Source organism: Podarcis liolepis (assembly GCF_965112155.1).
Source record: "Podarcis liolepis genome assembly, chromosome: 1".
Classification (NCBI taxonomy): domain Eukaryota; kingdom Metazoa; phylum Chordata; class Lepidosauria; order Squamata; family Lacertidae; genus Podarcis; species Podarcis liolepis.
In genome coordinates, this window is record NC_139554.1 from 116,613,780 (window position 1) to 116,634,300 (window position 20,521).

The following is a 20,521-nucleotide window of genomic DNA, read 5'->3' on the forward strand; positions in this document are numbered from 1 at the left end:
TCTTCTTCTTCTTCTTCTTCTTCTTCTTCTTCTTCTTTCTTCTTCTTCTTCTTCTTCTTCTTCTTCTTCTTTCTTCTTCTTCTTCTTCTTCTTCTTCTTCTTCTTCTTCTTCTTCTTCTTTCTTCTTCTTCTTCTTCTTCTTTCTTCTTCTTCTTCTTCTTCTTCTTTCTTCTTCTTCTTCTTCTTCTTCTTCTTCTTCTTCTTCTTCTTCTTCTTCTTCTTTCTTCTTCTTCTTCTTCTTCTTCTTCTTTCTTCTTCTTCTTCTTCTTCTTCTTCTTCTTCTTCTTCTTCTTCTTCGAAATAGAGTCATCCTAGGCCAGGCATGACCAAACTTGGCACTCCAGCTGTTTTGAGACTACAATTCCCATCATCCCTGACCACTGGTTCTGTTAGCTAGGGATCATGGGAGTTGTAGTCCCAAAACAGCTGGAGGGCCAAGTTTGCCTGGCCTAGGCCAACTGTTGACACAATTTCCCAGTCCTGGGCTAGAGTCTTAAGCAGCCACTAAAGAAGGTGGGATGCAGTTGGTCCAATGGTTCTGTCAGGCCTTTGCTGGTTCTGTCAGAGTCTATATTACATTAGTAATATATTTGCATTATATGATGCTCGATCAATCTTTAAAAAGCTTTTTTCTGCCCAGCTCAAATATTGATAATGACCCCTTTTCTCCCTACAGGGAAGTCATTCTCATGAAGCCTTTTGCCCTACAAAGATGCCATATAAGGAAAATGGGAATATTACTTATGAACACAAGCTCAGAAGAAGAACAGCAGAAATAAATAAATTCTGTAGGTATTTCCAGAGCCGTAGCTATGGGGGGGGGGCTAGCCGGGGTTTTTGCCCCAGGTAAAGCCTCCACAGGGACGCCATTGAGGCTCCCAGTCTCTGTGTGTTTACGCATGCAAATGCACATGGGAGGTATCAAACTGGGTCTTTGACCCGGGTGAAAAAAACGATCTCCTTAAACTACATCCTGTGCCAAGCATCTGGTAAATCAAGATTCACTAGTAGGTCTTGGAAGAAGAGTTTGGATTTGATATCCCACTTTATCACTGCCCTAAGGAGTCTCAAAGCGGCTAACATTCTCCTTTCCCTTCCTCCCCCACAACAAACACCCTGTGAGGTGAGTGGGGCTGAGAGACTTCAAAGAAGTGTGACTAGCCCAAGGTCACCCAGCAGCTGCATGTGGAGGAGCGGAGACGCAAACCCGGTTCCCCAGATTATGAGACTACCGCCCTTAACCACTACACCACACTGGCACCACACTGGAAGCTTTCATGGAAGATAACCAAGTTGATAGCACTGGAGAATGTGAACAATTCAGACTAAGGATTAAAGATATTGTTGCTCCTTTTTTCCAATTATTGCAATAAATTTCCCTTTGTTACCAATGAATCTCACTTACCTTTAGCTATATCAGTTGCCCAGGTCATTATATGATCCATATCCATCTCTTCGCTTCTGTTGCTATTTATGTAGTCATACAGTGATCCAGCAGAAGCATATTCTGTGAAGAAATAGCACACATATTAAAAAAGGCTTTGTCTAATGCTGGACAGGTGAACGGTGATGTTTGGCTTTCCTAATGAAAAGCATTTACATGAGGAGCACGCTTTGAATGCATGCAAATGGGGAGTTGACTGTACTGGAGAGTCACACAGGGCCTTTAAGGGTGTGCTCTCTGAAAATTTTCAGCAATAATCCACCAATTCTGGCAGGAGGGCCTTATCAGACTCCGTTCAGCCTTCTGGTCCTGACATAAAAGACAAATTTTGGATTCTGTGGTGTGTTCTGAAGTACATTTCCAGTTCATGCAGGACCTTTAAAGGTAAAGGTAAAGGGACCCCTGACAATTAGGTCCAGTCGTGGCCAACTCTGGGGTTGCGGCGCTCATCTCGCTTTATTGGCCGAGAGAGCCGGCGTACAGCTTCTGGGTCATGTGGCCAGCATGACTAAGCCGCTTCTGGCGAACCAGAGCAGTGCACAGAAACACCGTTTACGTTCCCACCGGAGCGGTACTTATTTATCTACTTGCACTTTGAGGTGCTTTCGAACTGCTAGGTTGGCAGGAGCAGAGACCGAGCAACGGGAGCTCACCCCGTCGCAGGGATTCGAACCGCCAATCTTCTGATCGGCAAGTCCTAGGCTCTGTGGTTTAACCCACAGCGCCACCTGCGTTCCTCGCAGGACATTTAGGTTCATAAAATTTCAAATAAACCAAGTGCCATCTCTGAAAATTCTTAAGATCTACCACTTCTTATTTCCCAGAATTGTTTTTGCACGCAGCACTGTGAACTGTTCCCTGGGTTCATGTTCTGACAAAATACTTTTAAAAATATACAAATCAGCAAAGACTCTCTAACACATAATGCTTCTTCGTTTCAGTTATTGCTGCTTTATAAGCTGTTCGTCCTGTTTTTGCAGTTCCATTGCTTTGCTCTTCCAAGCACATCCATGTGCTTTGTTTCGTATACATCACATGCTTCAAATTACATACCCTTCAACCAAGGACTTGTGTAAACTGTTCATACAACAGTTTGGCCAATGAAGAGAGATAAAGAGGTGTAAACAACTCACATAAAAGTAAGGATATTTGCATTGCCGTCTTTGAGGAGGACCTACACATGTCAAGCAAATTTGTATTTAATTTAAAATATAATCATAGATTTGTAGAGTTGAAAGGGACCTCGAGGGTCATCTCATCCAACCCCCTTTGATGCAGGAATATGCAGCTGTCCCACACAAAAATCAAACCTGCAACCACAGCAATATTAGCACCACGCTCTAACCAATGGAACTATCCATCTAGTTTATGTGTTGTAAAAAAGGAATAACTTTGATTTATTAAAAACAGTTAGCATGCCCTCCATGAATATGTCTAACATACTTTTAAAAAGTCCTCCAAGTTGGTAGCCGTTATTACATCTTGTGAGAGTTCACGCCATAGTTTAACTATGCATGAAGAACTAATTTTGCTCTGCTGCTCTGAATCTTCCAACACTCAGCTCCACTGTGTGGTCCTAGTTTTACGAGGATGAGAGAAACACATGCACTCTCTATGCAGTTTCCCATACCATGCATAATTGTATACATCGCTATTAAGTTCTCGCTCACTCCACTTATTCACCGTTTTTTCTATCCTAAAAAGCCCCAATGTTCTAAGAGAACAAGGGAGAAGTTCACGGGTTTTTTTCTAGAAAAAATAGCACCGGTTACAACCTTTCTTTATTGGTGGTGGGGCATTCTTTCTGAGGTGTACACTCAGTATTTCAAAGGCATTATCATATTGACAGTCTTATTTTCAATCTCCTTCCTAAGAATCCTTTTTAAGTGGGAGATACAGCAATCAGCAGTCCAAGTGCAGGAACAGTCGTTGGATCTCACTCTGTGCAATGTGTGTTTTCAGAGATTGGAAGGATGGCAAAGGGCACTAAACCCTAGGGCTCAATCTGAAGACTGGCCTGTAAACTCCTGGGAGTATTCCGTAGCCATTGTAGCACAGATCCCAGGGCAGGGCACAAAGTATAAAATATAACTGCAGAAAGAACTATTTTTAGACAGAAGCACGCTGGTGTTGTGAGCAGTGCTAAACAGAGAAAGGAGTTAAAACTTTCTGGCCATTAAAGCTACACAAAAGTAGTAATACACTGGTCACTGCAAATACAGATACAGTGGTACCTCGGGTTACAGACGCTTCAGGTTACAGACTCCGCTAACCCAGACATAGTACCTCGGGTTAAGAACTTTGCTTCAGGATGAGAACAGAAATTGCGCTGCGGTGGTGCGGCAGCAGCAGGAGGCCCCATTAGCTAAAGTGGTACCTCAGGTTAAGAACAGTTTCAGGTTAAGAACGGACCTCCAGAACAAATTAAGTTCTTAGCACAAGATACCACTGTACAGCATTTCAGAAACAATAAGAGCTTCTTAAATGTAAAACACATACACCCAGGGCCAGATTTAGGTTTGATGAGGCCCTAAGCTACTGAAGGTAATGGGGCCCTTTATATGTCCAGCTGTCCTTTGTCAACAACAAATTGTCACTGTTTTTTTGTGTTGAATATATGCTATATGGTAATTTATGGACCTAATAGGTATCTAAAGCCATTTGCACATAACAAAAGTAATTGTTTTATCAAAGTAATTGTTGAACTGAAAAGTAGTTAAGAAGAAGTATATTAATAGTGAAATACAATTAAGAAGAAGTATATTTTTGGGGAGCCCTCAAGAGAGTGGGGCCCTAAGCTACAGCTTGTTTAGCTTATACGTAAATCCGGCACTGCATAAACCACAAAAGGAAGGCTTGTAACTTACCCGTAACTATGCCATAGTTGGGGGGTTCGAGAACAGCTCCATAAAACTGAATGATGTTTTTGTGGCTGAGCACGCTGAGGATTTCTGCCTGTTCAAGATACAGAAAATGTTAAGTTGTCAATGTAAAACTGCGTACGGATCCAGAACGCACCTATAGTAAACGTTTAAATCAAACTATCTCTGAATCCATCTCTTTCACAAACAAGATTTGAATATGCAAAGAATGCACGCCGGGTTAAACGGTGGACACTCAGTAACACTTCTGAGAATCAACCACCTTCACATCCTTGAGTAAGGCTTTGTAAGTATCATCAACCAACAGTTTCATAATTTGGAAGTATGAAAGCCATTATATTGCAAGTTCTATCTTCAGGTGGTTGAGCTGTCACTCTAGAGACCTTTTCCTGTCTCGATAAATACACAGATGCAACACCCTTCATTGGCTACACAATAAGAGACAAGGGGGCTTATTTCTTACCAAAATACTGTAGAGACAGAAGTCAACAGTAAACAGGGGTGGCACATCCCATTTCACTGCCGCCCTCTCACTGCCTCCCCTCTGGTAGAACCACACCTCTCTTACCGGTGAGATCTTGCCAGAAACCAGTGCCAATGCCAGTGGTGGTGAGGCAGGCACTGCCTCTTGGGCTTCTGCGACTCGAGGCAGGCAACTCACCTTGCCTCATCGGTGGGCTGGGACTGGAGGTCAATATACTTATAGACTGATTTTACCTTTTACAGATTAATTTTCTGTAAAAGGCTGTACACATGCCAGCAGCATCCACCAAAAATCAGGAACATTATGTTTCACCCAGAAAAGGTGAAAAAATGCTCTACAAGTTGAATGGCAAGAACCATGAAAATTGCCACAACATACATAAATTTACATTTTCCTTCTGGCTGAACGTATTTGTGAAAGCTCCATTTTGAAAATAAACTCCACTCGGCTACCAGATCAACCAACCAACATTGTGTTTAATATATCAGCTAAATTTCACAGCGTGAAGCACTCTCTCATGCCACAAAATTACAGGGTTAGACGTGTTTAACTATGCTAGCACTCTGATTAGCAGAACATCACTAAGTGCTTACTAATATTTATCACTGTTTCACGTGAGAGTTGATTAGTTATATGGTTCGAAAATATTTGCCACATTCATGTGAAGAACGCTAAAATGATTTAGAAAGGATTGAAAGCAGGTAAGGAAAGAAATGGAACCCAAACGTTCTCCAGAATTTTAAGGATCAGTAACAATTTAAACCTGGCAAAGTTTTATCTGTTAACTGTCCCTCACAATGTTTTATGGAAGTTAATTCTTCTCTACCATCTGCTGCTCAATCCTGATGGTGTCAGGGGTTACAGCAGGATAATGCCAGCATATAAACACCCTTGTGAAGTTGTCACAATGCTAGAACTTCCTAGTTGCATAACCAAAAGCAAAAGCAAAAACAAACAACAACAGAACAGGAGAAACAAGAGATTGGCAGACCATCACCAGCCACTTCTGCAAAAGCTCTGGCTGCACTGCGCCCCAATGACAACACCACAGTACCCACGGCAGTAGCACACCAATCAACACATGACGATGGCAGGGCCACCATGATTATACATCACAGAACCCAGCCCACCTCTCATTCAACACAATGCGCTAATTCAGACCCAGAAAGAGGTCACAGAACGACACGTATCAGACAGAAGCCTCCATGATTAGGAGAAGAGAAACGAACACCTGCCACCACAAATTCCAAGACTCTTCTCAAACCCTGTGGAATCCCAAACATAGCTGGCCCTTTCAATACCAAACTGTTTCTAGCCACTTATCTTAAGCACTGATATAGAGTAAAAGTAAGAGATTGACCATGAACCCCACATAGATGTAAAGGATCTGATCTTCATCAGAGAGTTAACACTCAAACAACCGAGATCGCAAGGCTTCCTGTCTACCACAATGTAATATGTGAGCAAGCCCTTAGCCCACAAACCCCAATGTGGAGAGGCTTTAGCTGAGCAGAAGGACATACCTTTCATCACATGCAGAATGCCCAGGGTTCAATCTCAGCATCTCCAGGTAAGGCTGGGAAAGACTCATGACCGAGGCCTTGGAGACCTGGTGAGTCACTATAGAAGAGGGTTTCCCAAACTTGGGTTGACAGCTGTTTTGGACTACAACTCACATCATTCCTAGCAAGCTGGACTAGTGGACAGGGATGATGGGAACTGTAGTCTAAAAACGGCAGCAAAACCAAGTTTGGGAAACCTTGCCTGGATAGACAATATACTGAGCTGGATGGACCAATCATAAAAGGCAGCTTCCTTTCTTCTTAAGTCTTATTCCAACCACATAGGGATGATGAAGCTATGCCTGTCTTGCTCAAAAGTAAGTGGTTTGGGGGATTATATACTTTCACCCTAATCCCACAGATGTTCAGACCTTGTTGTTGTTTAGTCGTTTAGTCGTGTCCAACTCTTCGTGACCCCATGGACCAGAGCACGCCAGGCACTCCTGTCTTCCACTGCCTCCCGCAGTTTGGTCAGACCCATGTTTGTAGCTTCGAGAACACTGTCCAACCATCTCGTCCTCTGTCATCCCCTTCTCCTTGTGCCCTCCATCTTTCCCAACATCAGGGTCTTTTCCAGGGACTCTTCTCTTCTCATGAGGTGGCCAAAGTATTGGAGCCTCAGCTTCAGGATCTGTCCTTCCAGTGAGCACTCAGGGCTGATTTCCTTCAGAATGGATAGGTTTGATCTTCTTGCAGTCCATGGGACTCTCAAGAGTCTCCTCCAGCACCTTAATTCAAAAGCATCAATTCTTCGGCGATCAGCCTTCTTTATGGTCCAGCTCTCACTTCCATACATCACTACTGGGAAAACCATAGCTTTAACCATACGGACCTTTGTTGGCAAGGTGATGTCTCTGTTCACACCTATGACAGCACAAACCACAGTATGTGCCATCAATCTCATCTTATGAAAGGCATTAGTGAAAGGGTTGTCTTAGCATTATTATCTTAACCAACAGCTATCGTGATTCTTAGGATATATGAGATACGTCAGTTGCACTGATGCAGCTAATTCTGTTGCAGTTAAAAGGCTCACCCACCACTGTTCACAAGCCCCAGGCCGCTCTCCGTGCAAGCATATGCTACTTTGCAATGGTAGCTGCCGCCAGCACACATGTGGTTGTTTTGCCACAAGTTACCAGCAGTGTGGTAAACTGGGACATTGTGCCAAAGCTGCAGCGCTTGCACCTCACTCCACACAGTGGTTATTTGCCATGGGGAAAGCTCAACTCCTTAGTCCACCAGAGGGTTTCTCTCCTCTTCATAAATGGTCTTTACTATTCAATTGCCTCAAATCTTGGGGAGCAAGTTTTTCCAATTGCTGTCCAATTTAAAATATTATTCATACATCCACTATATAGACATATCTTCTTCTCATACTAGGCAAAGCAGAGGGGAAACTGCACGATGCACAGTTTGTGGCTATTTTATACCCACAAAATCTGGTCTGCCATCTGTTTCATTGAGGCCACTGCTCTTTCTCTCCAACTGCAAAATGAAACTGCCATTTAAAAACCCAGACAGCATGTTTACTTAGATAGGCTCATTTCTTCTCGGAATCTTTTTTCTTTCTTTCTTTTCAGGAAATAAAACATTTAAACAAAAGCCAGTTGGTTACGTTTGCTGAAAAGTGAGCTAGGCACCAGAAGTTCCAAAATACATAAATAAAATTAATGGAATATGTTCCCTATAATCCATACTGAGCCACAGTGGACCCTGCTTGGAACTCGTAACTGCCCACGTATTCCAGATGCCACTGCCGGAGTTTAAAGAACACAGGGGGAAAACAGCACACAGGAGACAGAGTTTGAAGCAAGAAACACAAGAACGCTCTTGTAGTGCCGTGGTCCCTGTCCAAATCAGCTCCCCCACAGGGCAGTAGTTTCCTAAATTTTGGGGACACTGCCCCCTTTATTCCTTAAATTCATCCCCAGTGCTGCCTACCCTACCCTATAAAAAGCATTATGCAAATAGCGCTTTTCATGGTCCACTAAGAAACCCAGCTTTTACTTATACCACAAAAATCCAACTTTTGTAAAAGATCCAGAATGGATTCTCAATATTTTCAGTTGTGTGACATGTGTACAAGTATCATCCTGCATTTTCTGTGGGAGTTGTTGAGTTTTTGACTTTTGGGGTGCCAGATTATGTTTTGAGCTATTTTTAAGGAAATTCGCCAAAATCTACACTTTCAACATGGGTTGCCATACGTCCAGATTTTCCCAGACATGTCAGCGATATCCACCTGGACACTGTTTACAACAGCCGAATCCCAGTTAGGTCTGGGAAATTCCGAACATATGGCAACACTAAACACCAGAGAATAGAGCTACTTGGCATGTGCAGAATTGTGGACAATTTCACTCATGTGTTGCTTTTTCTGCTAATTGTAACGGCGGCATATGATTTCTACACTGCACACAAAGCCGTTGGGGGAGACCAGGATTTCTATCTAACAATGCCCTTAGGGCAAATGCACGAGACCTGTGCAGATTTTCATACCTGAAAAGTTATATTATATCAAATTATGTTCCACTAAAATGTCCTATTGGTCTGACAAGTGCTGGCTAATTTTCTCAGCACTGGGGCCAAAGTGTGCAGTGTTGGGAAGCTAGGCATCTTGGACAGAATAATCCATTGTCTAACAAAGATTCTCTTTCTCTACTTCATGAACAGCAACATCTCTTGAGAAATTGAGAATGCTCCCCTACAGCGTTCATCAATGGACTGCCCTCCAGATGTTGTAATCAGTGGCAATGAGATCCCCTACGCCTCACCCTAAGCGCATCATAGTCTCAGTTAAGTTCTGATTTTTAATGCAACCCAAGTGAATATACATTTCGCTTCCATAAACCACGGGAACCCTTCTTGCAATGCGTTCCAATAAACAATACATTTCTGGATACATAAGTATGACTATCTTGGGCACATCACTTTTAAGGCACCACTAATAAGCATCAGGGACGTGGGTGGTGCTGTGGGTTAAACCACAGAGCCTAGGACTTGCCAATCAGAAGGTCGGCGGTTCGAATCCCCGTGACAGGGTGAGCTCCCATTGCTCGGTTGCTGCTCCTCCCAACCTAGCAGTTCAAAAGCACGTCAAAGTGCAAGTAGATAAATAGGTACCGCTCCAGCAGGAAGGTAAACGCCATTTCCGTGCGCTGCTCTGGTTCGCCAGAAGTCGCTTAGTCATGCTGGCCACATGACCCGGAAGCTATACGCCGTCTCCCTCGGCCAATAAAGCGAGATGAGCGCCACAACCCCAGAGCCGGCCACGACTGGACCTAATGGTCAGGGGTCCTTTAATAAGCATCTTGAGACTTTATTTAGCCTCTGTGGATGTTCAATTTGATTGAAAGAGGAAAAACACAAAAAAATCAAAGACACCCATTTTAACATAAAGCTGCACAATACCTTAATTTATAGCTTAGTATTGAGTCGCTGTGGCTTTGCCATAGTTGTGCTATTGCCTAACTTGAAATCTAGCGCTTGGGCAACTTGTGAACAAAGTGAGAAAGAAAGAAAGAATGAAAGGAAGTACCTTCCTTTCTTCGGCAAAACCTTTAAAAACTTCTCACTCCTGAAATTGAGAGAAATTCTACGGACTTTGTGCATCCTGAGGTAAAGTTCTTAACCCGAGATACTACTTCCGGGTTAGCGGAGTCTGTAACCCACAGTGTTTGTAACCTGAGGTGTTTGTAACCCGAGGTTCCACTGTATATTAATAAGTAGATTGGTTTGCTGAAAAGAATCCATTTTGCTTCAGAGATTTGACTGAATTCAAACTTTACCACAGTCAGAATCACACTGAAGTTTCCATTTTTCAGATCTCACTTCTTCAGAAAAGAACATTTTCTTGAGAACATAGTCCCCCCCCCACTTTTTTACATTAAAATTAAGATTTCATCCTTATTTCTTCTTTTAAGCACAGTGGAAAGTACTGGTTTTTCTCCTCTATATTCCAACCAAGCCGAAGGACAGAATCTTCACTCAAAGCTCACAATCAAAGAGACCTCTCCATCGCTTCTCAATTTATCTATTGCCACAATTCTCTTTTAAAAGGAGCATCTGGCAATAGAACCTGAACACAGGGATTTTAAAAAAGCATCGGGCAGAAATATACCTGTCAAAATCCAATTGTGGTCCAAATCCAACCAGCTGTTAAGCGGAGCAATAAGAACGCACGCACACTTCTGCCTAATAAAATTTGAATCAAACACTTTGCATCTGATTCTCCATGTGAGCTTTTATGCAAACTTCTAAAGTGCAAGGAATCCTGGGGTGGAAAAGCTATTCTGAGAGCTTTCACATAGTTCATATAATTAGGGAAACCACTTCCTTTGATTGTAAGTGTTCAAAACAGCTGAATTTCTGCTATCAAAGGAACTCTATGATTTGGGTCATCTCTTTCACTTCCTCTTTCATGTTTCTCAGGATGGGAGGTGAGAGGCTGTGGAGCACATTATTGGGGGAAAAATTCACTTTTTGTTTTAAGGATTGAACTTGGACTATTCAAAAGGTTGTCATTTGGGAGCGATCTTTCTTCCCCTCCTTCTGTTTCCTTCTTTTTCTGTTGAGGTCCTTCAGTAGTGTTAGTGAACGCAGTCCAAAATGCCAATTTAAGACTCAGAGAAAACTGGTTTATATGGTTCATAAAGAAAGCAATTTTTTATATTTTTTTTATTTTGCTTTGTACGGTTTGGGATGAATGTGTAATTGGAAGGGGCAGAAACTGGCAAGGTCTTAGTCTCTCCATCTTCATTTCCTTTGGCAGTTCTAAACACTGGCTGAGCCAGAAGAAGAAGAATAAAAAAATATATGAAAAGCGTAAAGAAAACCTTGCCTTTCAGAACAGCTATCCGTAAGTATGCCTCTTTAAAAAAAAACATACAAGTCAAAAAGAAACCAGCTATCCTGTTTAAAGTGGGGGGAGGGTTACTAGTGCTTAAAAATCAATTATCAAAGCTGTGATAGTGTTAAGTGTCCAAAAGGCTTTCTCCTGCCAAACCACCATTCTTTGTGTGCAGAACAAATGCTCTTCCCACTCTCTCTATTGCAATAAAAATAATTTTAAAAATGACTGCATGGAGTATCCATGTGTTTCGTAAAATCACTTTTGTATGTTTTAAAGTAGGTTTTATAGTCCTCAGGTATGGAGGCTGACCTTAGGTTTGTTGGGGAGCGTATTGTTTACTAATGTGTATAAATTACTATTGTTGATTGTTTTGAATATTTTTAGTACGTACTTTCTGCTGTGTATATTGTAATTTTGTGTTGCCAACCATACTGAGACCTTCAAGCACAGAATGGTATACAAATTTAATTTAATAATAATAATAATAATAATAATAATTTTTCTTGATTTTACTGTTTTATCTTTTGTAAACCACTTTGAATGTTGTTTTTTTTTTTAACAAACAGGGAGTGTATACATTTTATTAAATAAATTAATTAAGCTATTTAAGCTACTGGGAATCTGTCGACTAAGGCCACAATCCAAGGCAAACTTAAGCATGTTTAAACTGATTGACTTCAATGGACTTCAGTGCAAGCCACTCCTTATTGTGCCAGGGCCTTAAGGTACAGATAAGGAATTATTTCTGAGAATTATTTATTTCCTTGGTGGGATACTTGTTTAGCCTTGGAAATACCAGGTGCTTTCATTATCATACGTTCAGAATTATTTCTACAATTTTAAAGATATGAAGCTTCACTCTTTTTTTAAATGGAAGCAGGAATTCTTAGGAATCAACCAGAAAAGGGTTTCCCAAACTTGGGTCTCCAGCCATTTGTGGACTACAACTCCCACCATCCCTAGCTAGCAGGAACAGTGGTGGGGATGATGGGATTTGTAGTCCAAAAGCAGCTGGAGACCCAAGTTTGGGAAATACTGAACTAGAGCCAGTAGATGAGATTGAAGAGTCAGGCAGGAAGGTTACAGTTTACATTATATGATATGATCTCTTTTGTAAGACCATCTTCTGTGCATCATATTTCTAGTTTCCCAGTCACCTGGCCAATACATAGCACTGGTACCTGAAATCAAACACAGTACTGGATTGGTGTCATCTAAACAGGAAAGACCTAGGAGTTGGGATGGTCTCAAAATACTGGTCCTATTCAACTGCTACTTGTGCCATGGGATAAAACTGGTCCAGGCCTTTAGTTCATGCGCTCCACTCGCTATGCCTCTCCTCACACAAAAAGAAAATAATAACTATACTAGGAGACCTTTTATTTGTATGTGATATAGAGGCAGGTTCTCTTAGCTGCCATTAACTTCTTTTGGGGGGAGAAATGCAGAACAAGGGTACGTTTGTGTGCAGTAAATTCAAGGTCTCTTTCCGATATCATCCTAAGTAGAATTGCAACAGCCCTTAAGTAACGCAACCGAACAGTTGCATTGGAGGGAAAAGTGAAATGTACCTTCTCTTGATAAACATGAATGCTTCTGTAAGGGGCACTCCAAAAGCCATATAAACCTTGCGGGATAAGGGAGATGCCAAGACTCACAAAAAACATATCTGGTTGGCTACCTTTTGCCCTTAACACAATTGCTGTGCCTGACCAGTTTTGTGGCAAGAACAGGAGAGCTCCTTGCAAACACTGACTTGACCTTAAATAGTCAACACTGGTTCTTGAGTATTTTTATGGTTTAGTCGAAATACTTGATCACCACACTCCTCCCCCTCTGCCCTCCCCACAAACCGCCAGGCAGCTTCCAAGGCCTATTAGGCCTCTACTCTTTCCCGTCCAGGAATGAGTACCCTAATTTGACATCTTAAGCCACTCGCTGCTTTTTAACTTGTTCATTAATTATCTCAAGTTAGGAGCAAGCGGTGAGGAGGTGACTCGATTGATGATACCTAATTATTTAAGGTGATAAAAACAAAAAGGGATAGCAAAGAGTTCCAAAGGGCTTTCTCCAAACTGGGGGAATCTAAACACGTGTGAGGTGGTGGTTACAAAATCTCAACTTTACATAAATGCTGAGTGGGTCTAAGCTGACCATAGGTTTGTGGAGGATAGCTCAGTGAAAATGTATATGAAGTGTGCAGCTGCTGGGGGAGGGGGGATAACTCCATGTTGAGATTGTTGGGAAAGGAATAAAAAATAAAAGCTACCAATATCATAAGCTGCAGCCACACTTAGAATACTGTATACACTGCAGAAAAAGGGTAGTGTAGAGGTGGAAAAGGAAAACCAAAATGACCAAGGGGCTGGAGCAACTCCTCTATCAAGAAAAGTTACAGCATTGGGGCTTTTTTTGTTTGTTTGTTTAGAAAAAAATATAAGGGGGTATCTTACTGCAGATAACCAGCTTTATCAGTTCTCCTGGCGAATGTAACTTCCCATGCCAGCCTTGGTTTGGTTCGGTTTAGTTTCTATGTGCTTGTCTCATGAAGATCTATTTTGTTACATGGGATTATATGGATAGAATTCAATCAAAATGCTTTAAAAAAATAAAAATAAAAAGGTAAGGCTGAACTATAGTTGTTGTTGTCTAGTCGTTTAGTCATGTCCGACTCTTTGTGACCCCATGGACCAGAGCAAGCCAGGCACTCCTGTCCTCGACTGCCTCCCACAGTTTGGTCAAAGTCATGTTAGTAGCTTCGAGAACACTGTCCAACCATCTCGTCCTCTGTCGTCCCCTTCTCCTTGTGCCCTCCAACATCAGGGGTCTTTTCCAGGGACTCTTCTCTTCTCATGAGGTGGCCAAAGTATTAGAGCCTCAGCTTCAGGATCTGTCCTTCCAGTGAGCACTCAGGGCTGATTTTCTTTAGAACGGATAGGTTTGATCTTCTTGCAGTCCATGGGACTCTCAAGAGTCTCCTCCAGCACCATAATTCAAAAGCATCAATTCTTCGGCGATCAGCCTTCTTTATGGTCCAGCTCTCACTTCCATACATCACTACTGGGAAAACCATAGCTTTAACTATACGAACTATAGTAGAGGAGTATAAAAGCAGGCATAGTATAGAGAAAGAGTGGGGAGGCATTTCTTCCTCTCATAGTACTATAACTAGGGGTCATCCACTGCAGTCGGTGGAAAAATCACAACACACAAAGGTATTGCTTCACACACCACAAAGTTGGTTCCGCTTTTCAGTTTCCGTTGTGTTCTCTAACCGGCAAGCATTAAAGAAGCATGTTTGTCTGCATGTGGTAAAAGTTTGAATGTTTGATAACTGGGAGGAAGGCATCTAAACATGTTTGCTCCACCCAGCACACCAGGGCTGTGAGAGACATCAGAAGCAGCCGTCCATTGAGGACATCCTTGCCTACAGGATGTGGGACTAACATCTAGCTGCTTCGGCAGCCAGGAGATTCAGTTGTGGAATGGCATTTGTTGGAAGGGGAGAAGGGAATTTATAGACACCTGTAGTGACTATTATATCCAGTGCTATTTACCTAGAAAAAGAGGTGCCAGAACTCACCACAAACACCTCCCTCATTCTATTAGAATAGCCATGGCGCCCACCTGAGAGATACCAGAATGAGACGTTCTGGCGAGTTCTGGCTGGGGGGAAAAAGCCCTGATTGTATCACTGTCTATTTTATTTTGTATCAAGAACTTTGATTAGTAGGCAGGGTATAAATACAGGCCATGACCATTTTGCATGGGGGTTCAGTTCACAGCCCCCATGTGCCCCATCCCTGTTCCCCCCACCCACCCATTTTTCTCTCTTCCAGGTTCAAAAGGAGCCACATGTCAGCGATCGCACATCATTTGGATGTGCCTGAAATGGCCACTGGCTGTACTCTTAAATAAAAATGAATAAACTGTGGGAAATGCTATCACAGGATGGCTCCTAACTTGGGGGGGGGGGGGCTTTAAAGGGGGAGATTGGACAAATTTACTGAGGATAAAGCTATCAGTACCAGTCAGATGGCTGTACAGTGGTACCTCAGGTAACAAACACTTCGGGTTACAGACTCCGGTAACCCAGAAATAGTACCTTGGGTTAAGAACTTTTACCTCAGGATGAGAACATAGGAAGGCCCCATTAGCTAAAGTCGTACCTCAGGTTAAGAACAAACCTCCAGAACAAATTAAGTTTGTAACCAGAGGTACCACTGTATATTATCTCCAGAAACAGAAGCAACAATGGCCCTGTATACCAGTCACTGAAGAATACAAATCAGAGAGTGATGCTTCACTCATAAACCTGTTTGTGGGCTTCCCAAGAGTGGGCCACTGTATGAATCTGATCTAGCAGGGATCTCTGGTTTGATCCAGCAGGGATTTTCTTATTCTTATTCTTATATTATGGGACAACAGTTCCTGTGATCAGCCTGTCCGTGCGTTTATGTAAGCGAACCAAGTGGGAGCCTTTTCTGTTTCTGTGCAGTGCCCAGCTAAGATAAACAGGTGCTCAATGTTTCCTTATAACTGTTTATACTTGCCCTCTTAAAAAGGAAACTTTCTTCATGCACATCTTAAATGGCAGGGCGAGTAAGCAGAGAGGAACTTTATGATAGTCTGCAGCTGCACTGCACTAGGATTCGATTTATATTTATTTATTTTCTGTCCATATTGCTCGATGCACAAATATTTTGGTTTTGGGTGTGTCCCGTCCCCCCAGTAAAAAAGCCACCTTCTAAATGAAAGGGAGGGAAGGTAACTGGAACATAAGACTGCACTGCGAAGTGTAGCAACTGTCAAACACTATATTTTTTAAAAAGGGGGGAAAGAGTGAAATTGCATTGGAGAGCATCTAGGACAGGGGTCAGCAAACTTTTTCAGGAGGGGCCCGTCCACTGTACCTCAGACCTTGTGGGGGGCCGGACTATATTGGGGGGGGGGGGGAATGAACGAATTCCTATGCCCCACAAATAACCCAGATATGTATTTTAAATAAAAGCACACATTCTACTCATGTAAAAACACCAGGCGGGCTCCACAAATTGTCTTCTCTCTAACAATGCTAAACTTTTATATATACAGAAATGTTGGGTTTTTGTTTTTGTAATAATAGTGATACAGAGTGGCTGGGGAAAGAAGCCAGATGGGTGGGGTATAAATAATAGAAATATATTATTATTATTATTATTATTATTATTATTATTATTATTAGTCTTTTGTGTCACTTTTAATGGCAAAAGTCTGCTCAAGGTGGTTTTCAAGGTAAAAATACAGTACAGTTAAAATAAGCAATGCAAATAATAAACAGGGAACAGTATAATTAATAAACTGCACCACATTGTTGTATGTACAGGAAAAGACTAAGCCAATGGTTGTTCCTTGTATTTAAGTGTGCAAGTTAAGAAGCCGGAAACAAAATCCACTGACCAGTGCTGCTAAGCTTCACTTCTATCTCTCCTTATCACCACCCACTTCACACCATGAAGGAATGTTGCGCTTCCCCACGCCTGACTTAAATTTGTGTTTGAATTGTGTCCTGAGAATGCAGCCTATTTAGGTCAAGGAAAATGTTCTAAATGTAAAGCAAAACTGGAACGAAAATGTATATACTGCTGACTTGACAGGGCAGTGACAATCCCATTATTTTCAATGGAAGGTACTCCCAGGTGAGAGTAACTCAGGATTTGCAGCCCTATTTGGCCAAAGAACGCAACCACAGGAGGAAAGAACATGTACAACACGCTATTAAAACAACTTGTCACATCACTTCTTCCTTTATGCCACAAGCCATTCCAAAGGATGGCACATCATGGTAAAGAGCTCCTTATAAACAGAGCCTGCTCCAAATTTTGGAAAGCTTGCCTGTTTGCTATGTCCTCGTGGCAACACGCAAATGGGTCTTTTCTGTGGTGGCTCCCTGTTTGTGGAGGCTTCATTACCTATCTTTAGGTGCCAGGCAAAAACCTTCTTCTTCTCCGTGGCCTTTGGCTAGTTAAACTATCTTTGGCTGTTTCTGCTTCTTACTATATTTTGTTTCTTACCATCTTACTTTTTTAACAAAACTGTAAACCACCCTGCGATTCTCGGATGAAGGGTGGTATAGAATTACAGTGGTGCCCCGCAAGACGAATGCCTCGCAAGACGGAAAACTCACTAGACGAAAGAGTTTTCCGTTTTGGAGGTGCTTCGCAAAACGAATTTCCTATGGGCTTGCTTCGCAAGACGACAATGCCTTGCGAGTTCCTGCGGGTTTTTTCCCCTCCCCCCCCTTTCCCTAAGCCGCTAAGCCGCTTATCAGCTGATCCGATCAGCAGATAAGCCACTAAAAGCCGCTAAAAGCCGCTAATAGCGCTAATAGTGCTAATCCGCTAATCCGTCAATGGGCTTGCTTCGCAAGACAAAAATCGCTAGACGAAGAGAATCACAGAACGGATTCTTTTCGTCTTGCAAGGCACCACTGTATTATTATTATTAATTTGAACACCTCTTAAGCTATCGTAACAAAATTGCTCAGATCAAGGAGCAGGTTTTCGTCTATATTTGCATGTAATTGGACACTGTTTTGAATCAGGATGGCTGTCCTTCAGGGCACAGGGATGACAGAGGTCAGAGTCCCCTTAAAGGGTGGTCCAGAGAGCAAGTTGAAATCACAATCCAAGGTCAAAGGGCACACAGGGGTCAATGAGAGATGCAGAGTCCAGTCAACAGAGCATGGTCATACACACAGGGAAGTCAGGTTTTCAGAAAGGCAGTGCCAAAGGTAAACAAAAAAACAAAAAAACCTGGAATATGAAAGTTGTATTCCAGCAACTTTCCAAGGGACTGAAGGCTTTTTCCCTAGAGCCTGCTAAACCCCATCCTAGGCACAGCTCCCACATGAGGAAGCAGCTCCTAAATGGCTGCTATTGCTTGCAATGGTTTCCATAACTGATTTATAGTTTTAGCTGTATTTTATCTTTCGTGTTTTTGTATAACCTGCTTTATACTTGGGGGAAACTATTCTATGATTCTTTGGCAATAAAAGGGTGGCCTGACAGTTTTGTTAATATAAATAATCAGTGTTTTATTCTGTGAAAGCAAAGTTTCATTATCCGTTTGTTTAATTCTGTAAATTTTTATCTTGCTATCGGTATAGACTAGCATATGAATACATAAAACACAGTTGTGTGCGGAGGAAGGAATGCATTTATATAAGCAGGTCAGAAGAATTTGTGCAAGAAGCATTCCGGTTCTTAAAGGAAACAGTGAAACACCTCTGGGGCTTTGAATCATTTGCTAAGATAATATTGAAGTTTATATTGTACCAATATTGAAGTCCAATACTGTACCAATCCCAGAGTCCCATCCCTGTTTTCACCACCTACAATAGGTCTTCACAGGCAACTCTGCAGATGCAATACAGTAAATATGGTGCACAGTTACAAATGACAACACCTCCTCCAAAATACAAAACAGGTTCATATTTTGAACAATATTGTGTGGATACTAAATGTGCAGGAAAGACTGCGGTGTTAAGCAGTACATAAATTGTTGAAATGAAATGAAATGAAATAAAGGAAGGAAGAAATGAAGATAGCAAATACTGTACTTGTTGCTGAATTGCAGGCACAACCCATGAGACCCAAGGCTAAAATCATGTCTGACACAAACCCAAATCTCTTAATAATAAACACGTGGAAATAAAAAACAAGCAGTACTATTGAATTATATTCTATACTTTTTTTTTAGGTAACTTAATTGGTTGCTTCACCATTTTTACAGGTTCCGTTTGCAGGATTAAAATTAACCCTTCAGGGTATTTACACAAGCAACTAACCAATATAGTACAAAGGAACTGGTATGTTGAGTTTGGATGTGGGAGAATCCCAGTTCCACTCTGCTCTTGACCACAAAGCTTATTAGATAGCCTAACCCAGTGATTTTTAACTAGAACCATACAGTCTTCTCAGGGGGCGTTCAGGAATTTAGGAAACAAATGGGGCACTTTCAAGATTTTAGACAGCCCCTTCTTCCTTTTCCAATGGCTTCCGGCAGCCAGGGGACGAGAGTTGTTGTACACTACTCCCTTGAGGACACACTGGCTCAGGGCTGGCCTAGATGTTCTACTAACTGAAGCAAAAGACAAAATTAAACACAAACTATATTCCACAAACAGAAGCCAACTGGACGGGTGGTGAGATCTTAGTTCAACACGGACGAGAATACGCTGTCCCAGCGGCGGAGCAAGCCAATCGGGCGCCTGGGGCAGGAGGCGGGTGGACCGTTTGGGGCAGCGGGGAGCCTGCGTGCACCCAAGCCACCGTGTCTCTCCCAGGCCCCGCAGTGAGTGCCGCCCGCCATTTTGTCACCCCCTCAGTGGTGACACCTGGGGCAGCCCACCCCCACCACACACCCCTACCTCCGCCCCTGCGTTGTCCACAACGACACCTGAGGGCAGCAGGTCATCTCAGGGTAAGGTGAATGGTGCAGGCAGAAGAAAAACAGGTCCTCAAAGAAAGAGCAAATAACGCTCAAATAAAAATTCCCATTTCTTGGAGAACGTGTTTTTTTCTTTGCTGCACAAGCTTCCAAAACTCACCAGCTCATATTATTATATCTTTTCCTACCACACCCAATTCTCCATTCTGCCACCTATAAGAACAATTCAATAACCACACGCCTAACCTGAGGTAGCCTCAGGGATATTGGCCTGAGCTCCCTGAGGGAAAGGTGGGGAACAAATGTGAAAAATAATATGCATCAAGCACTTAACTGAACCCATTACGAGAGCTGTGCTTTCTTAGTGCAAGGAAGTGTGGATACTTGTGCTATCAAGAAGTAATGCGAACATCTGCTATAAACTAAGTACAAGACCCAGAAACGCATTTATTACAAGATTCCATAGTAACCCAAAAGGCGAATCTTGCTTCTCGCCCTCTCCCTCAGATCTCCAGAGTTGTTAAATTTGCATGCAAATATGTTATTGGTGCAAATGTGCTAAATAAATGTGATTAATGTTAGTAGCTGAAGAAGTCAAATCCCCATGACTAGAATAGGTATTTTATTTACTGGTTCAAACAACAGCAAACAAAGGATTTTAATTACATATCTCCAAGACTGAAACTGCTCGGTATTCCCAATTGTCTGCCAAAAATATATTTATGGAAATGAACTGTTGAGGCATCTCAGTGATCTTATTTTTTTTTTTTAAAGAACATATCTGATAATGCATGCTGTTACTTTTTCTTAAAGCAAGCTTTATAGCAACCATAAGTTACAGCCAATAAAAAAGGAACCAGATCA

At 42.2% G+C, this 20,521-nt stretch overlaps 1 protein-coding gene across 17 annotated transcripts in view; it reads right to left on the bottom strand.

Moving 5' to 3' along the window:
* The window catches only part of MAP3K20 (mitogen-activated protein kinase kinase kinase 20), an 80,997-nt gene that overhangs the window by 45,208 nt on the left and 15,268 nt on the right, over positions 1-20,521 (bottom strand). For all 17 annotated transcript variants that reach the window (XR_014518057.1, XR_014518058.1, XR_014518059.1 and 14 more), the window contains exons 3-4: positions 4,312-4,399; positions 1,406-1,507 (exon numbers count right to left, since the gene is read on the bottom strand). Coding sequence is in view for 4 of the 17 variants with exons in the window: in XM_083469191.1 (XP_083325317.1) it covers positions 1,406-1,507; positions 4,312-4,399 (190 nt within the window). In the remaining 13 variants the exon portion in view is untranslated. The remainder of the gene's footprint in view (positions 1-1,405; positions 1,508-4,311; positions 4,400-20,521) is intronic.